Raw genomic sequence first — 16189 nt, forward strand, 5'->3', positions numbered from 1 at the left:
GCGTCACATCAGCATAATTCGATGTGCATGAGACACACTGAAAATAAGTTGGAGTGTTTGGTGACGTATTTATACGTGCATTCTCAAAATTGAACTGCTTATTTATTAACCGATACTAAATTTGAGTATTTGTTTAAATATTAGGGCTCTATCTAATAAAGAAGTTTTATAGGAGATCAAAATAATACTCTTCTACATGGACCACTATGGTGGATATCAATTATTATCTAGATAACACAAGAAATAACATCCTCTCCCTATATATGTGCCCATTCTCGTTGTCATTGAGGTTAGGTTAGGTAAACTCCTTTTTATTCTATAAATATCTAAGTTCAAATAATTTTCTTCTCAAATAATTAGAAGAATAATATAAAACTTTAGGATATCTCTTAGAAAAATGGCTAATCAAAATGGTGGCACACTTTCATTTAGTCAAATGGATTCACTTAGTGCTATTTGTGACACTTTCTTGCCATCCATTGATGCTAATTCTCTTCATTATGAAAAAAATATGGATGACAATGTCATCAAATTCCTTCACACTTCTGCTTCCATGAATCGCACTCCTCAACATGTAAGAATTCATAAATTTCATTTTTATTTTTCCATGTTTTTGTTTGGAAAAAAAAAAATTGTTTTACAACCCTCATATTGTTGCAATTTTTTTTGGAAAAAGGGGCATAAAAACACTCTTGAGTAATAATCGGATTTTCAATTACACACTTACACTTTGCGGAGTACTAATAATTCTTTAGACATTTTTTAAGTGTAATTTAACTTGAACACCCTTTTTAAGCCAATATATTTATTGGAAAAGGAAATTATTCAAAATGGTTAAAAAAAAAATTTATAGCTTAATAGTATTCTATTTTCAACCAGGGGTGGAGATACATGATGCAAAGGGATAAAATTAATGAACTCTCTTCGTCAAAAAATTATACTGGTCAAAGTAGTATAATTAAAATAACCTCTTTAAGAATTGCTCTAGTCCCTAATGAGACATCCTTTAAGAAAATCTCCTTTGTCATCTCTTTAATAATTAATTGTTATTCTAATTATATTTTGTTATTTGCAGCTTGCATGGATGATGAGTGAAAGAATACAACACCCAAAGTTAAACTTATGCAAATTAGCTCTATGGTTATTATCAACAAGGATAGGAACTTTAATACTTTGTGGTAAGGCAAGTTTGTCAAGCCAATTTCCATATTTACAAAACTTCTCTAGGGTTTCACCAAACAAAAGAGAAGAAATAGTTCAATCATGGTCATGTAGCAACATCAAACTCATCAAGCTTCTATTTGTTGCCTTGAAAGTTCTAACTCTCCTTGTATTCTTCACTCAGGTATGATTTAAGTTATCTGCACAACAGTAAGAAAAGACGTATAATTTTATATGTTGTAGGGGCAGGGTTGGAGCCACCTTATGGCTAGGGGCAGGGGCGGAGCCAGCCCTTTGGTAAGGGATTCATTTGAACCCCCTTCGACGAAAAAATATACCATTCAAACATGATTAAAATTATTTTTATGCATCTATCGTAGGTGTTAAACCCCCTTCGAATAGGTTTTCTTCAAATATTGAACCCCCTTGGTTGAAATCCTGACTTCGCCTCTGGACCTAGGAACCCGAACCCTCTTCGGCGAAATATTTTACTATTTATACATGGTTAAAATTATTTTTTTATATATACATAGTTGATGTTGAACCCCCTTTGGGTAGTTCATGTGCTTACTTCTTTCGATTTTGAACCTTCTTAATGAAAATTTTGATTCAGTCACTGTTTAGGGGTATCTTGATTTTCCAGATAACTAATTCCATCTAATTAGATACGAAGAAATTATCTTTTAGGTAATTTGATAGTAGTGAAAGAATTCTTTTAAACTATCTAATATAGCAAATGTTAATCTCTTTCCAAGGTTCATATATAATCTCAACATTTTGTGAATGGTGGTTAGTTTAAAAGTTCTTTTAAATTGTCATTAGATATAAGGTAAACTTATTTTAATAGAAGTTTATCTGCTATAAAGTGATAGGATCAGCTTGTGTGTACTTCGGCTAATTTCACAGGATACTACATGGGAAGAAATCACTTAATTAGTATTTTTTTTATCCATTGAGATTTGAACGTGAAATCTCATAATCCTCAACCATTTCATTGACTACTAGGTCACACCCTTGAATATATATCAAACTGTTATTTTCTCAAAGCATCTTTTTGCAGGAAGTACTTATCAAAATAAATTGATTTTGACAATTTGGCCAAGCAGGATCCAAATGTTAGATCCACCTATATTAATTAGGTATTCATAATAAAGTATAGGTAACAAATTTAATATTGTAGTGCTATTAGATTATCAACTACTCACATTTTGCATGGTAGCCCTACTTAAAGATTTGCAATTATACCATTAAATGTCCCACCCCAACCTAAGGGTGTCCGGTGGGAGGAGATGGTATGGGCCAGAATCATGGGCGGAGTCATCTATATCAAAGGATGGTCTAGTATATATTCTTTGTCAGAAAAGTATGTTGTATATATACGCTAAATGTTGGCCATTACTAGTGTGTATTTAATGTTGCATATCCTTAACGCAACTGAGAAGAAAATCTACTCTCTTCATCAAATTCTTGGCTGCGTCATGGGACGGCCATGGGCGGAGCCACCTATATCAAAGGATGGTCAGATCTATACTCTTCATCGAAAACTTCTGTTGTGTATATAGGCCAAATGTTAGCTATTATGAGTGTATTTAATTTTGCATACCCTTAGGCCTTAATGCAATTGAAAAGAAAATCTGCATATTCTTCATCAAAATTTTTAGCTCCGTCATAGGACAAGATGAGACGGGATTTGAGGCATTGAAATGGAATGGTATAGGGGAAAAGAGGTCGGGGATCGAGGTAGAAGGGGATTGGTCGTCACGGACCGGAATAGGGGGACTCGAAAGGCCTGCATCGGATCGAGTCAGTCCAGGACCGGGACAGCCTTGCCCACATGGACATGAGTGGTGTAGTAAAAAATTTGACAAAAATAAACAACACTAAATATACACTCATAATACATGATATTTAAATTTTAATCATGTTATACCACATAATTTTCCAATAAATAATATGCACTAGACCACCCTCCTCCTAAGGTGGTACCCTCACCCCTACCATAGGTTTGTACTACCTCTATCTATGGGCTAAATGATTCATCTAGTTTTGTAGTTTTCTTTTTAATAAATTTTTATTTTTATTTTATGTCTTTTATTTTTTAGAAAAGATGTTCATTTTTACACCTAAAGGATTGAAAAAAATTATTCTCTTCAATCAATTTGTAAGTATTTGAGATCATCTCCTTGGATTTCCTTGATGGCATGTCATTTTCATATATAAAGCCAAATAACTAATTCATAAAAGTGCATTCATTGTCACCAACACATTAAATAGGTTTTATGTTTTTCTCATGCAGATTTATGACATCCTTTCCACATGCATGGTCCCTGATAATGTTCTTCCACTTTCGTGAATGATTAATTACAAAAAATAAAATAAAAAAAAAATAGGATTATTAACATTAACATAACTTTAAAGTGGACTGCTAAAAGTATACAGTAACGCTGATGGGAAGAAATCATATAATATCTTTTTGTCGCAATTTAAATCCTTGTTTCCAAACATATCACTGATTTCACTAACCTTTAATCAGTGGCGGAGTCGGAATTTCACGAAAGGGTTCAGACGAACTAGTTGAAGGGGTTCAACGTCAACTATATATACATAAAAAATAATTTTAATCATATATAAATGATATAATTTTTCGTCGAACTGAACCCCCTGAGCTAAAGGTGGCTCCGCCCTGCCTTTAACCGTATGAATGGTTCCAAAATTTGAAGTTTATAAGTTGTTACAACAACATTAAGTTGATATTATAATATAATAACTAAATTTCAATCAAATATTCATAAATATTTAGTAAAATTTTAAATATATGTATATATATATAGCCTGAAAGCTATTGAGTTCGTGTGAATTCATAACCGGATCGAACTCTAGATTGGCCCTGCATGTCACACTGTCAGCTATAATCTCCACACATATATGTAGCTATATTTATTAGAAATGTACTTATGTTATACGTGATATATACAAAGTACAAGTGGCTTTTTCTCAAGCCTAGTTACAAGAGGTACAACTTCTTGAGGATATATAAATGTACTTCTATGTATATATTATAGTGCGAACAACATAAATTTCGACAGTTTGAAACTTAATTATAGAAAATTTTGATATTTTGCATAATTACTAAAAATTTCGACTTTGGGTCTGTCGAGATACATAATTAGCTCCTCACACATCCAACGAAAGCTCCATTTTTTACTTTATAAAGATACATAATTAGCTCTCGATATATTTATTTTGATTTTAGGTCTATCAAGATACATAATACATCCAACGAAGATACACTTTCTTTTATAAATATACATAATTAGTTTCCGATACATTTTTTTCAATTTTGAGTCTGTCGAGATACATAATTTCTCCTCGATATGTTCAACAAAGATACATAATTAGTTTAGATTTTTCTAGTTACTTAGTAAAGGTGGGGATTTGTGTAAATATAATAAGTTAAGATGTATATTTATGTTATTTTTCCTATATTATAAATACAATATACTTTATATATTAAACATATATGCAGTACATTTTATGGGTAAAAAGATCTAAATTGGTGATGAAAAATGATATTTTCTTCCATTAAATTAAATAAGGCCAACTCACCCTTGTTCTGTCATGAGGTGCATTTGACATTCTTTGGTCCCCAATTCTGTATCCTACACTTAAGGGTAGTTTTTTTTTTTTTTTTTTTTTTTTTTATTGATCATAACTCACAATATGGTAGTTATGATAGTCCTCCAAGTTGGTGGGTATAATGAGGAAAATATCTAGACATTTATCTAAATAAAAATGGAAAATAGGAGTATTATTTTTTGGTCCCTTAAGTCATAGGTAAATTTTATTTTTGGTTCTTGTGATATATGACTCGGCATATTTTAATTAATTACAATGTGCACTTTCAATGTTTTTTTCATGTAGAAAATAAATTTTATTTGACTGTTTATAGAATCATAATACCTTCAGATATGAAGTAATCTTACAAGTTTAAAAGAACGCATGAGTAATTAAGTAATGATACGGTTGATATATTTGTGATTATTCACAAGAAAATGGATGGAAAGTGTACAATTCAATTAATTATTTCATGGTTTAATGTACGTAGTTAAATATCATAAGAACAAAAAAAAAATCAGAATTACCAATAATTGATGGATCCAAAGTGTTGTAACCCTTTTTAAAGTGACAGATTAAGGAGTAGTTACGTTCTTTTATTCTGTCAATTTGTATGTAGTTTGGGTGTGATAGTTGTAAGGGATAAATAGTTTCGGAATAAAGAGAAAGATTATTTTATTCCATGTTTTTTTGAAGATATTAGTTAGTATCGGAATTATTCCTCCCACCATTTACACCTAGTGATGGAATATTAAGATATCTCATATATATGGTGGAATAACTAATTGTGAAGTTAATTATCTCGAGATAACTCTTTCTCAATCAAAACAAGTTAAACTCATCCTTATCTTGTACATTCTTGGTGACTTTTGCAGGTGGATGAAAAAAATCAGAACCCATCATGGAAGGCAATAGGTTACTGTGGACAAGATCCAGAATTCAAGACACAAAAAGAAGAAAAATTAAACAGTAAACCCGAAAAGCTTTCGGACAAAGACGAAGAAGAGTTATATGGACCACTTTACAAAGGAATCATTACCCTAAAACAACCAAAGAAAGCCTTCTTCAATAAGCTCCAAAAACTAGGGTTTTCTATCTCAAGACCAAATTTAAAAAAGAGATATTCATCATCAATTTGTCCCTCTTTCATCATTGAATGTGATGCGGTGGTAGTTGGTTCGGGCTCTGGGGGTGGAGTTATAGCCGGTGTTCTGGCAAAAGCCGGACACAAAGTGCTTGTCTTAGAAAAAGGAAGTTACCTAGCTCGAACAAATCTTTCCCTTCTTGAAGGATCTTCGATGGATCAAATGTTCCTAGGTCATGGCCTTGTAATAACCAAAGATATGAATGCACTTCTCCTAGCCGGTTCCACAGTTGGTGGTGGCTCAACGATCAATTGGTCAGCCTCAATTGACACCCCATCACACGTCCTAAAAGATTGGTCAAACATCTATGAATTGGAAATGTTTCAAAGCGAGTTCTACAAGGAGGCATTGAGTATTGTTCGCGAAAAAATGGGAGTGCAAGATAGGGTTGATGAAGAAGGTTTTCAAAACATGATTTTGAGAAAAGGGTGTGAAGAATTAGGGTATCCTCTTGAAAATATACCAAGAAATGCACCCCCAAATCATTATTGTGGATGGTGTAATATGGGATGTAAAGATGGTAGTAAAAAGGGGACAAATGAGACATATTTAGTTGATTTAGTGAAATCAAGCAATGGTGCAATAATTCAAGAATGTGAAGCCCTAGAGGTAATCCATGAACAACAAATTAATTATGAAAAATGTACAACAAGTAAAGCTATTGGAGTTACTTGTGAATTTCAATATGAAGGGGTGAAAGAAATTTTCATGGTGAAATCCAAAGCCACAATTGTAGCATGTGGTGCACTCAGCACCCCTTCATTACTCAAAAAAAGTGGTTTAAAAAATCCTAAAATTGGCAAAAACCTACACATCCACCCCGTTGTTTGCGCGTGGGGACACTTTCCAGATAAAGACGGTACTGACAGCGTGAAGAATTCTCAGGTATGGCCGGAGCCAGATAAAAAGAGCTATGAAGGAGGAATAATGTCAGTAATGTCTAAAGTTGTTGCGAATTTCGAGGAATCGGGCTATGGTACAGTGATACAAACACCAGCATTGCACCCTGGCATGTTCTCATTAGTAATGCCATGGATTTCAGGCCTTGATATAAAGATGAGAATGTGCAAATTTTCAAGAACTGCACACATATTTGCTTTGGCTAGAGATAAGGGCTCAGGAGAAGCAGTTTCACCATATTCAATATCATACAAAATGGATCCAATTGATGAAGAAAATCTTAAGGTATGTATTTAATTCCTTCAAAACAAGTCGAGGTCTATTGGGAACAGACTCTCTAACCCACAAAGGTAGGGGTAAAGTTAATTTGTGTACACCCACTCTTTCAAGACACCACTTATGGGACTATATTCAGTACATTGTTGTTGTTGTAGTATATATTAGGGACACACCACCTTACAGCGCAGTTGAAATAAAAAAATAGCTCTAACATGCACTCATGCAGGCAATAGCATAACTATATATGTCGAAGATTGGTCAGTTGAACACTCTTCGTGATAAAATTATATTGTGTACGATATAGGTCAAATGTTATCGTTAAATACCTGAGATAAGCATTCAGTACCCCCATAACTACGACCAAAGAGTCTACGACACACTCTAACTTCACGGGGGTGTTATTACAACCCTAAACTCAATTTTAGCATATTTTTTACACTCTTTTATGCTGATGTGGCACCTTGCGTGAAGTTAAACACCCGAGGCACGTGAAGGACTGTCATGTGTCATGTCAGCTAAAAAGGTTGATAAAAATATGCTAAAATTTAATTCAGGGGTTATAGGACTCCCTTGAAGTTGGAGTGCATCGTAGAAAATTTGGTCATAGTTCGGAGGTACTAGATGCTTATCTCTAAATAACTGTTAACGAAATTTCTGACTTCACCACTAATGCAGGTAGGTCTAGAGAAGCTATTAAGAATCTTAGCAGCTGCTGGAGCAGAAGAAATTGGAACTCACCATACAACAGGAAGGACATTGAAAGTAAAAGAATCAAGTGTTGATGAATTTGAGTGTTTTGTGAAAGAAGAAAGTTCAAGAGAATTCAAAAATCTCTCAATGCCAATATGTTCAGCACATCAAATGGGAAGTTGTAGAATGGGAATTGATCCAAAAATGTCAGTGGTAAATCCTAAAGGGGAAACATGGGAAATAGAAGATTTATTTATTGGTGATACAAGTGTTTTTCCAACTGCACTTGGTGTAAATCCAATGGTTACTGTCCAAGCTATTGCTTATTGCATAGCACAAAATGTGCTGCAAGTTCTTAAGGCTAAGAAGATGAATTAATGGGAAATTGGAAATTAATGGATTGAGGATAATGAATTGTTACCTATTGTATTGTATTGTATTGGTATTCGAGATAAGTATACCTTTTGAATTATGGTGAAATTTGCTACAACACACTCCAACTTCATAGAGGTCCTATTACCCCTCTGAACTAAATTTGAGCGTATTTTTGTCACCCTTTTGTGCTGACGTGGCACCTTTATTACATAAAAATGGGGCTCACGTCAAAGGTATCACGTCATCTAAAAAGGTATCACGTCAGCTGAAAAGGTTGACAAAAATACGCTCAAATTTAGTTCAGAGAGGTAATAGGACCTACATGAAGTTGGAGTGTGTTGTAACAAATTTGGTCATAGTTCAAGGGTATTAGATGCTTTTCTCTTGGTATTATATAAATAATACAATGTTGTTTTGGTTGTTACTTATATTTTAGTATTGTATTGTATTGTTAAATTATATATTGTGTAATGATGAAATGTGTTATTTTATGTAACGATCAATTTGGCATGATGACAACGTTACACATAGTTTAGAGGGTTGCTAATCGATTAAGGATGAATTTTACTTAATTACAACTTGTTTGGATGGTTATTACACATAGTTTTATAATGTGTCGTATTATGTTATATTGTATCATTTTGATGAATATAATATTTGAATAGAATGTATTGTTTTCGATCCTTACATATTGTCTCATACCAATAATAATCTGAAGAGAAAAAAATGGTGAATTAATGGGAAGCTGATGCAAAGGATTAAGGATGAAACAGTTTCTTAATATGATTTATATCATAGTGTTATGTTGTATTGTTTTTATGAAAACAATATTAAGATCAATTTATCAGTTTTCATCAATAACATAATGTCACATATCCAAAGTTAGAAGAACTTAAGTAGGTGAATTAATTGGAAACTAATGCAAAGGGATTAATGCAAACAACTAATGTATTATTTGTATAAATTAAATTAATAAGACCGAGATCACAATTATGGGTATATCTTTTGGTATTAGTAGTTTGTCTATTTTTTTTTTTAAGATAAATTCCAAGGTTCAAGCTTTTTTTTTTTCTTTTCGCCGGTGTTCGATATCTGTTGTATTGAGATTAGATTAAATTTAAATTCGCGCATTGTAGGGCCTACTTCTCGGAGCAGCGCTCCCACCAAAATTTTTTCCATTCTCATGAACTTGAATACGAGACCTCTAATTAAGAATGAAACGATCCTAATCATCCCACCAAAACCCATTTTTAACATCATCAATATTTTACAAAAAAAAAAAAAAAAAATCGAAAAGAATAGAAATATCAATATTTCCCTTATTTCTAGAAATATCAATGATTTCAATCACACCGATGAATCTCATACAACATATTGCATCAAGATGATGTTATCCACTAATACAAATGTCAATAGAAAATGTAATAAACATAGATTTATAGATTTTCTTCCTTTTTTTTCTCTCTAATATGAATCACAATTACAACCATGGGTGAGCTAAGATACACACTTACACTTTCTAGTATTTTATTTCAAAAAACTAAATTACAAAGACAAAACAAAGGACTTACGGAGTGCAATAAAAGAGGCTGATTCTTCTGAATTTAAGTTTTATACATCATCAGCGTAAGATTTTTCACACTATCAAGTTAAATGAAGAATTACCCCGTAGATACATCATTTGAGTGATCTGATAGTACATATATTTCTTTACACCAACGTCATATAAAACTTAAACTCTTATTTTCTAAAACAATTAAGTACTAGTAATAAAAAAAGGTAAGCCCGCAAAGAGACCGAAGAAAGTTCAACTAGCTATCAAGTCATATGAAGAATTACCCCAAAGATACATCATTTGATTGACCTGATATGACATATATTTCTTTATACTGATCGACATCAAACAAAACTTAAATTCTTATTTTCCAAAACAATTCAATATAATAAAAAATTTATAAAAGCCCACCCGTGAAAGAGACCGAAGAAGGTTCAACTACCGTTGGTAAAAGTGTATTATCTCCACAATAATATTTAAGGGCATTTAGGCTTGCCCTTAGAATTCAACATGTCTCTATAACAAGGGCATTCAGATTTATTTCCATATGTGCCAGAAGGAACACATTTGCATAAACCACAACATATTCCACAGTACTTCAAGCAACGCTTCTTTAATCCTGCCTTCCAGCATCTTGCAGTGCACTTTTGGTCACAATAACCTAAGATCGACCAAAAAAAAAAAAATCTAAAAATCTTACTTTTTCTGTTTTAAAAAGAATGACATAATTTGACTTAACACTGAATTTAAGAAAATAAAGAAGATTTTTGAATTTGTGATCTTAAGTTAAAGTTATGTCAAATATAATAAAATGTCCTTTGTTCTTGTGATCTAAACATGTCACATAAAAAGTTGAAATTAAAGTATTGTTAAAAAATGAAAGGGCTCATTCTTTTTTAAACAGATTAAAATGAAAAGCAGGTCATTTTTTTTAAAACAGAGAGAGTAATATTTTTAGCAGTAGTTAAAAACTTTTATCAACCTAGCTATAATAGCTTATAGCTGTTGTCAGTGTATATTCAGTTAGTGGCCGAGCCAAGATTTTCATTGAGGTGGCTCAGAAGTATACATACAAACTAGTCAAAAGGGGGGGTCAACATCTACTATATATGCATAAAAAATACTTTTAACCATGTAAAAATTGTATAAAAATAATACTATAATTTTCCATCGAAAGGGGTTCAGATGAACCCCAGAGCAAATGTGGCTCTGCCACTGTATTTAGTGTATAATTAGTGTATATACTGGTTATACACTTATTATACAATGATTAAACATTTATTATATACAATGACTTGATGGAATTTAATGGCATATGGTGATTTGATGGAGTGGATAGATATTTTGTCGATTGAAATAATATAGTGAATTTTCTTATTTTATGACATCATGGTTGTTGTATTTTTACTTAGGACTTCTAATTTAAATTGTACAAAATGATATCTAAGTTGCTTTTAAATGACTTAGAATGTGCTCTATCTGATGCCTTAAATTACCGGAGAGAAAAATCATTACAATTCAATCAAGTTGCTTCAAATATAACTTTATAAGTCATTTCATAAGGACATTTGTTGCCCAAAAAAGCAACCGCAAAGATATAATTGAGCCAAACTATATTAACAACGAGAAAATATGGTGAATTTTGCATATTTTAAGGACATTTTGATCGTTTTCTGTATATGCTATTCATTTCGTTCGAATTTATGTGGTTGTACTTGTTTGACTAAGCAGGAAATTTAAGAAGAAAAAGAATATTTTGAAACTTGTGATTTAAAATAAGTAATAAATATTTATATGACTATAAATTAGTGTATCTTATTAAGTGTAAGCTGACAATTAGTTAGAGTTAATTTTTTTCTAAATAGTGGAAAATTAAAGAGTCTTACTTGAAGTAGCCATAGCTGCATTTTCAATGAAAGAGGAGCTAAAGAGTATAGCACCAAAGAGAAAAACAACAAATGAAGTCTTCATTTTTCTCCAACAAATAAAAATTCCAAATAATATTGAGAAAATTTAGATTAGTGAATTAGAAAAGAGAAATTACACAACAATTTATACATGTGAAATTGAGCTTTATTTATTTTTTAAAAAAGGAATAACTAAGTTGGTAGAGGTAAAAGACAGGATGATAATTACTTAACTATTTATAAGTTTATGAAAGGCTGTTTTGTTGTACATAATTTAGTTGTCAAACCAGAAGTTGGCGCTTTAATTAATTTGCTTAGTTTATTTTATTTAGAGAAGCAATTATATATATGAGAGCATGATTATAACATTATTTATTATTGAGTTCTCGGTTCGAACTCTCGGTTCAAAAAAATTCTTTATAGGGAGCGTTAACCCTGAATGGATTCTACTCAACGGGAATATAAATTAGTCGAGCTTCAATATTGGTATTAGACATCGAATGAGAGATCAAAAAAAAAAATTATTTATTATTATCCCATGTTATGATTTGCTTTGGTTATTGTATTATTTGTTATTATTTTTTCTCTTCATTATTTTTAACATGACTTCTTCGTACCTGCTTTGAAATTTTGTACTTGAGCCAAGGATTTATTAAAAATTAACCCCTCTTCCTTCATAAGATCATAGTAATAAGATTTGTGTAAGCGCCACCATCTTCTCCACACTTCATTTATAAAAAAGGCGGACAGCCCGGTGCACTAAAGCTATACCCGTTATGTGTGGTGTCCGGGGAAGAACCCCACCATAAGGGTATATCGTATGCAATTTTACTTTGCGTTTCTATCAGAGACTGTTTCCAAGGCTTGAACTCATGACCTCCTGGTCACATGACAGCAATTTTACCAGATCCAATACATAGGAAAATTTTAGTACATCGAACGTTCGTTTTTTAAAAGAAATGTTGCTGGTGTAATTATCAAAAAGAATTGAAGTTGGTAGAGTTAAAAGACAAGATGATAATTACTTTAAGTTCATGAAAGGCTGTTTTATTGTACATACTGTAATTTCCAAAGTAGAAGTTGGTGCTTTAATATAATTAATTAATTAATAAATTTGCAATATAGAGAAGCAATTATATGTGGAGCATGGGAATTTTCACCTACTACTATAACATGATTACCATACAGGCTGGCTTAAGGTGCTTTTTTTTTTTTTTTTTCTAATAAAAGATGAGCTAAATTAATGAAGAACAGAAAATTAAGGTTGTTATTTTGTTATGTTTTGAATAACATTATTTTTTTCTTATTAGGTTCTGGATCAAATATTTTATTTTAATATTTAATACAGATTTAAGTTTAAGTTATTAAATTCCGTTGAATTCGTACCTGCAATGTAGCTCCACCCTTAATTACATTCAATTACTGATTTCTTTTGTCGTTTTTAAGTTGTTAATAGTGATTAGTGAAGTAGGACAAAGCTAAGTGTTTGATATCATTACAAAATTGAAGGAAAAACTTGATATCTTAAAATTGCAACAACAGCTTAGTTATGTGTAAAATGAAATTTTACAAAGCAGCATTATTAACGGTTACAAGAAGGAGATCTGCGATGAAGAAAATGATTAGATTGAATCATCCTTTTCTTTCGGCGATCCTATTGAAATTGAGATTGGGACTTTGTATTCTAAGTCGGAGAACAAGAGATTACCACATATAAAAGCAGAGTAATGACCGTTGGATGGCAAGCTGGCAAGACAAAAGCTCACCTGCTTCCAAGCAGCTTATATATATATTATTAGTAAACACAATGAACAACATACTTAACTCTTGAAAAATATAAATAAAAATACTGATAAAATGGGAAAACATTGAACAACTTACTTAACTTTTAAAAAATATAAACAAAAATACTGATAAAATGGGATATTTCCAACAATAGGTAAAAAAGAAGGGGAAAATTAATTAAATAAACTTATTTGATTGTTTATTGCAAGTTATAGCAATTCTTTTAGTTTTCAAGTTATAGCAACTTTCAGTTAAAAAAAAAAAAAAAAAATTATTTTATATATTTTTTCGTTTTTTTTTTTTAAAAAAAAAAAAACATATCAAAATCATTACAGAAAAAGAAAATACAGATTTAATATAATTAAAATGCAATATTCCTTCCTTAAATATAGATAAACTTAAATAACACTATCCCTTCCTTAAATATAGTTAATAGTAACTAATAGATACCAATCACACCACTATTCTCTCTTTAACCATTTTTTTCTCCATTTTTAAACAATTCGAAATTTTTTTTCACCTTCATATACATTCGTTTTTTTTTTCTATCAGAAATTATTATTTCAATAAAAAGCTTCCACAAGTTATTGTTGTTTCATACAACGTTTGAATATTTCTATTGAGAAAAAACGTTCAATAGTATGCAAAAAATAAAAAACGAGACACACAAATATGAATTGTGCTAATTTCCACTCAATCATGATATATCATAGAGGAAGATGGGATGCCTCAGGTATATCTTGGTTATTAACTTTGATATTTTGCATTAATTCTTTTTCTTTTCTTTCTGAAATATATATTGTCTAATTATTGATTAAGAAAAAGATATTCAGAGAAAATTTAATATTATTTTTTATATTTGTTTTTAATTATGTGATGTTGACATGTTAATTATTCACGAGAACGTGGTGGAAAGTCACAAAAAAATGTTGTTCAATCAATTTATAGGTGTATGATTATTGGTTGTCAAATGTTTTCATTCGATTATATTACACTCAGTGACCTATTATGATATTATATTTACTGTTTTAGTATTTTTTTATATTTTTTTAATTTTATTGATGTGTATGTTTTGACAATATTAAAATATGTTGAAATTATCAAATTTCATATGTTTATCACTTTTTTATTTTTTGATGTGTATGTTTTGTGAATTTTAAAATATGAATTTTTTAATTACATATCGTTATCGATTATTGAGTATTAGTTACTTAACATATCTGTATTATATTTGCAGGTAGACCTAAAGATTTTTCTATAGATGAAATTATGTATGATGCAAATACCAAGTGTAAAGAATTGCTAAATGAAATAGTAAAACAACCCAAGATCGACATCAACTCAATTCAAATTGGAGATTAAGTTCTTGATTGATAGATTTCCATCAATGATCATACACAATGATACAGAAGTCATGACGTATCTAGATCGAAAAAAGACTGTTATCAATAATCATACATAATGATAAAGTCATGTTAAACTTTTGTTATGTTTCTGCATGATGTTTTCAGATATTAAAATATATTTTTGTTGATTTTATAAAAACAATATCATCTTTAGATTCAATAACATAAATTTTTGTTTCTGAAATTGTAGACTTAATATGTTAATATATATATATATATATATATATATATTAAAAAATATAAGTAGATAACTGATAATAAAATATTAAAATACATAATTTCAAACATCTGATATCAATTTTAAGATTTAAAGAAAAACTTATATCAATTTTAAACCAAAAAAAAACTTGATATAAGTAAAATATAGCGGAATACAATTTATATTGCAAAGTATAAGTTCGCAAAAGCAAAAATTTTAAGTTATTTTATATCAAATTTATTACAAAAGATCATTCCCATTAAGTAAGAAAAAACAATTACCATTATATGCAATTTGCAAGAAAATCATATATTATGTTTTAATGAAACTTGAATAAAAAAATTAATTTACAAATTTATTAATGTGGCAAAATGAATATACAAGGATAACAAAATCAAGATAATAATTAACAACAAAAAAAGATGTTTTGGATATAAAATATTCAGTGATAAAATATCCTATTTGGAGTAGAATCAAATTTTTATTTTTCAGACATGACTCAAAAAAAAATAAAAATACACTAAATTGAAGAAACTTTAAATCCGAATAAAGAAATGAATGTTGGAAAATCGAAGTTCATACACATGAATATGAAAAGAATAGAAAAAAAAAAAAGAAAAATAATTTATGAAAATGAAGATAAATTAGTGGTTGAAAAAAAAAATTTCAATAAAATTGATTTGAAAATCTGGTAAATATTGGACTACTTAGTTAATTAATAAAGTTAAAAAAAAGTCAAATATCATGTATAAATGTAAAAAAAAATATCTTTACTATATTTGATTCCTTAATTTGAGAACAAATTATGAAACTTAATTAACAAAATAAAAAACAAGATATGATGATTGATACCAACAATAACACTTGCCATAATTATCAAAAGCTTTAATGAAGAGTGATAACTATTAAAGGCTATAAATAAGGATATATTTGAATATGAAATATGAAAAAAAATTATTTAATATTTTAAAAAAATAGTTTAAAGAAGATAAATTAGTGGTTGAAAATAACTTTTATCGGTAAAGTTGATTTGAAAATCCTATAAACATTGGCCTACCAAGTTAATTAATAAAGTTAACAAAAAGTCAAATATCATGTATAAATGTAAAAAAAAAATATGTTTATCATATTTGATTCCTTAATTTGAGAACAAATTATGAAACTTAATTAAC

At 30.1% G+C, this 16189-nt stretch overlaps 1 protein-coding gene across 2 annotated transcripts; it reads left to right on the forward strand.

The window, feature by feature from the left end:
* The first annotated feature begins 291 nt into the window (after window positions 1-291).
* LOC107850049 (long-chain-alcohol oxidase FAO4A) lies at window positions 292-8675 on the forward strand. 2 transcript variants are annotated; one of them, XM_047401401.1, is made up of 5 exons: window positions 294-574; window positions 1076-1345; window positions 5652-6530; window positions 6807-7106; window positions 7776-8675. In XM_047401401.1, exons 1-5 carry the CDS (start codon window positions 398-400, stop codon window positions 8166-8168), a joined length of 2019 nt encoding a protein of 672 aa, XP_047257357.1. In that variant the 5' UTR covers window positions 294-397; the 3' UTR covers window positions 8169-8675. The 2 variants fall into 2 exon arrangements, with proteins under 2 accessions (XP_016550012.2, XP_047257357.1); XM_016694526.2 differs by having other exon boundaries at window positions 292-574; window positions 5652-7106.
* The last annotated feature ends 7514 nt before the right edge of the window (window positions 8676-16189 follow it).

The sequence above is a fragment of the Capsicum annuum genome, chromosome 1, assembly GCF_002878395.1.
Source record: "Capsicum annuum cultivar UCD-10X-F1 chromosome 1, UCD10Xv1.1, whole genome shotgun sequence".
Classification (NCBI taxonomy): Eukaryota; Viridiplantae; Streptophyta; class Magnoliopsida; order Solanales; family Solanaceae; genus Capsicum; species Capsicum annuum.

Bases quoted from the DNA above. Each gene is read 5' to 3' on its own strand.
- LOC107850049 (XM_016694526.2), top strand. From the start codon at position 398: ATGGCTAATCAAAATGGTGGCACACTTTCATTTAGTCAAATGGATTCA. The intron at 575-1,075 runs GTAAGAATTCAT...TGTTATTTGCAG, and splicing joins TGAATCGCACTCCTCAACAT to CTTGCATGGATGATGAGTGA. The intron at 1,346-5,651 runs GTATGATTTAAG...TGACTTTTGCAG, and splicing joins TCCTTGTATTCTTCACTCAG to GTGGATGAAAAAAATCAGAA.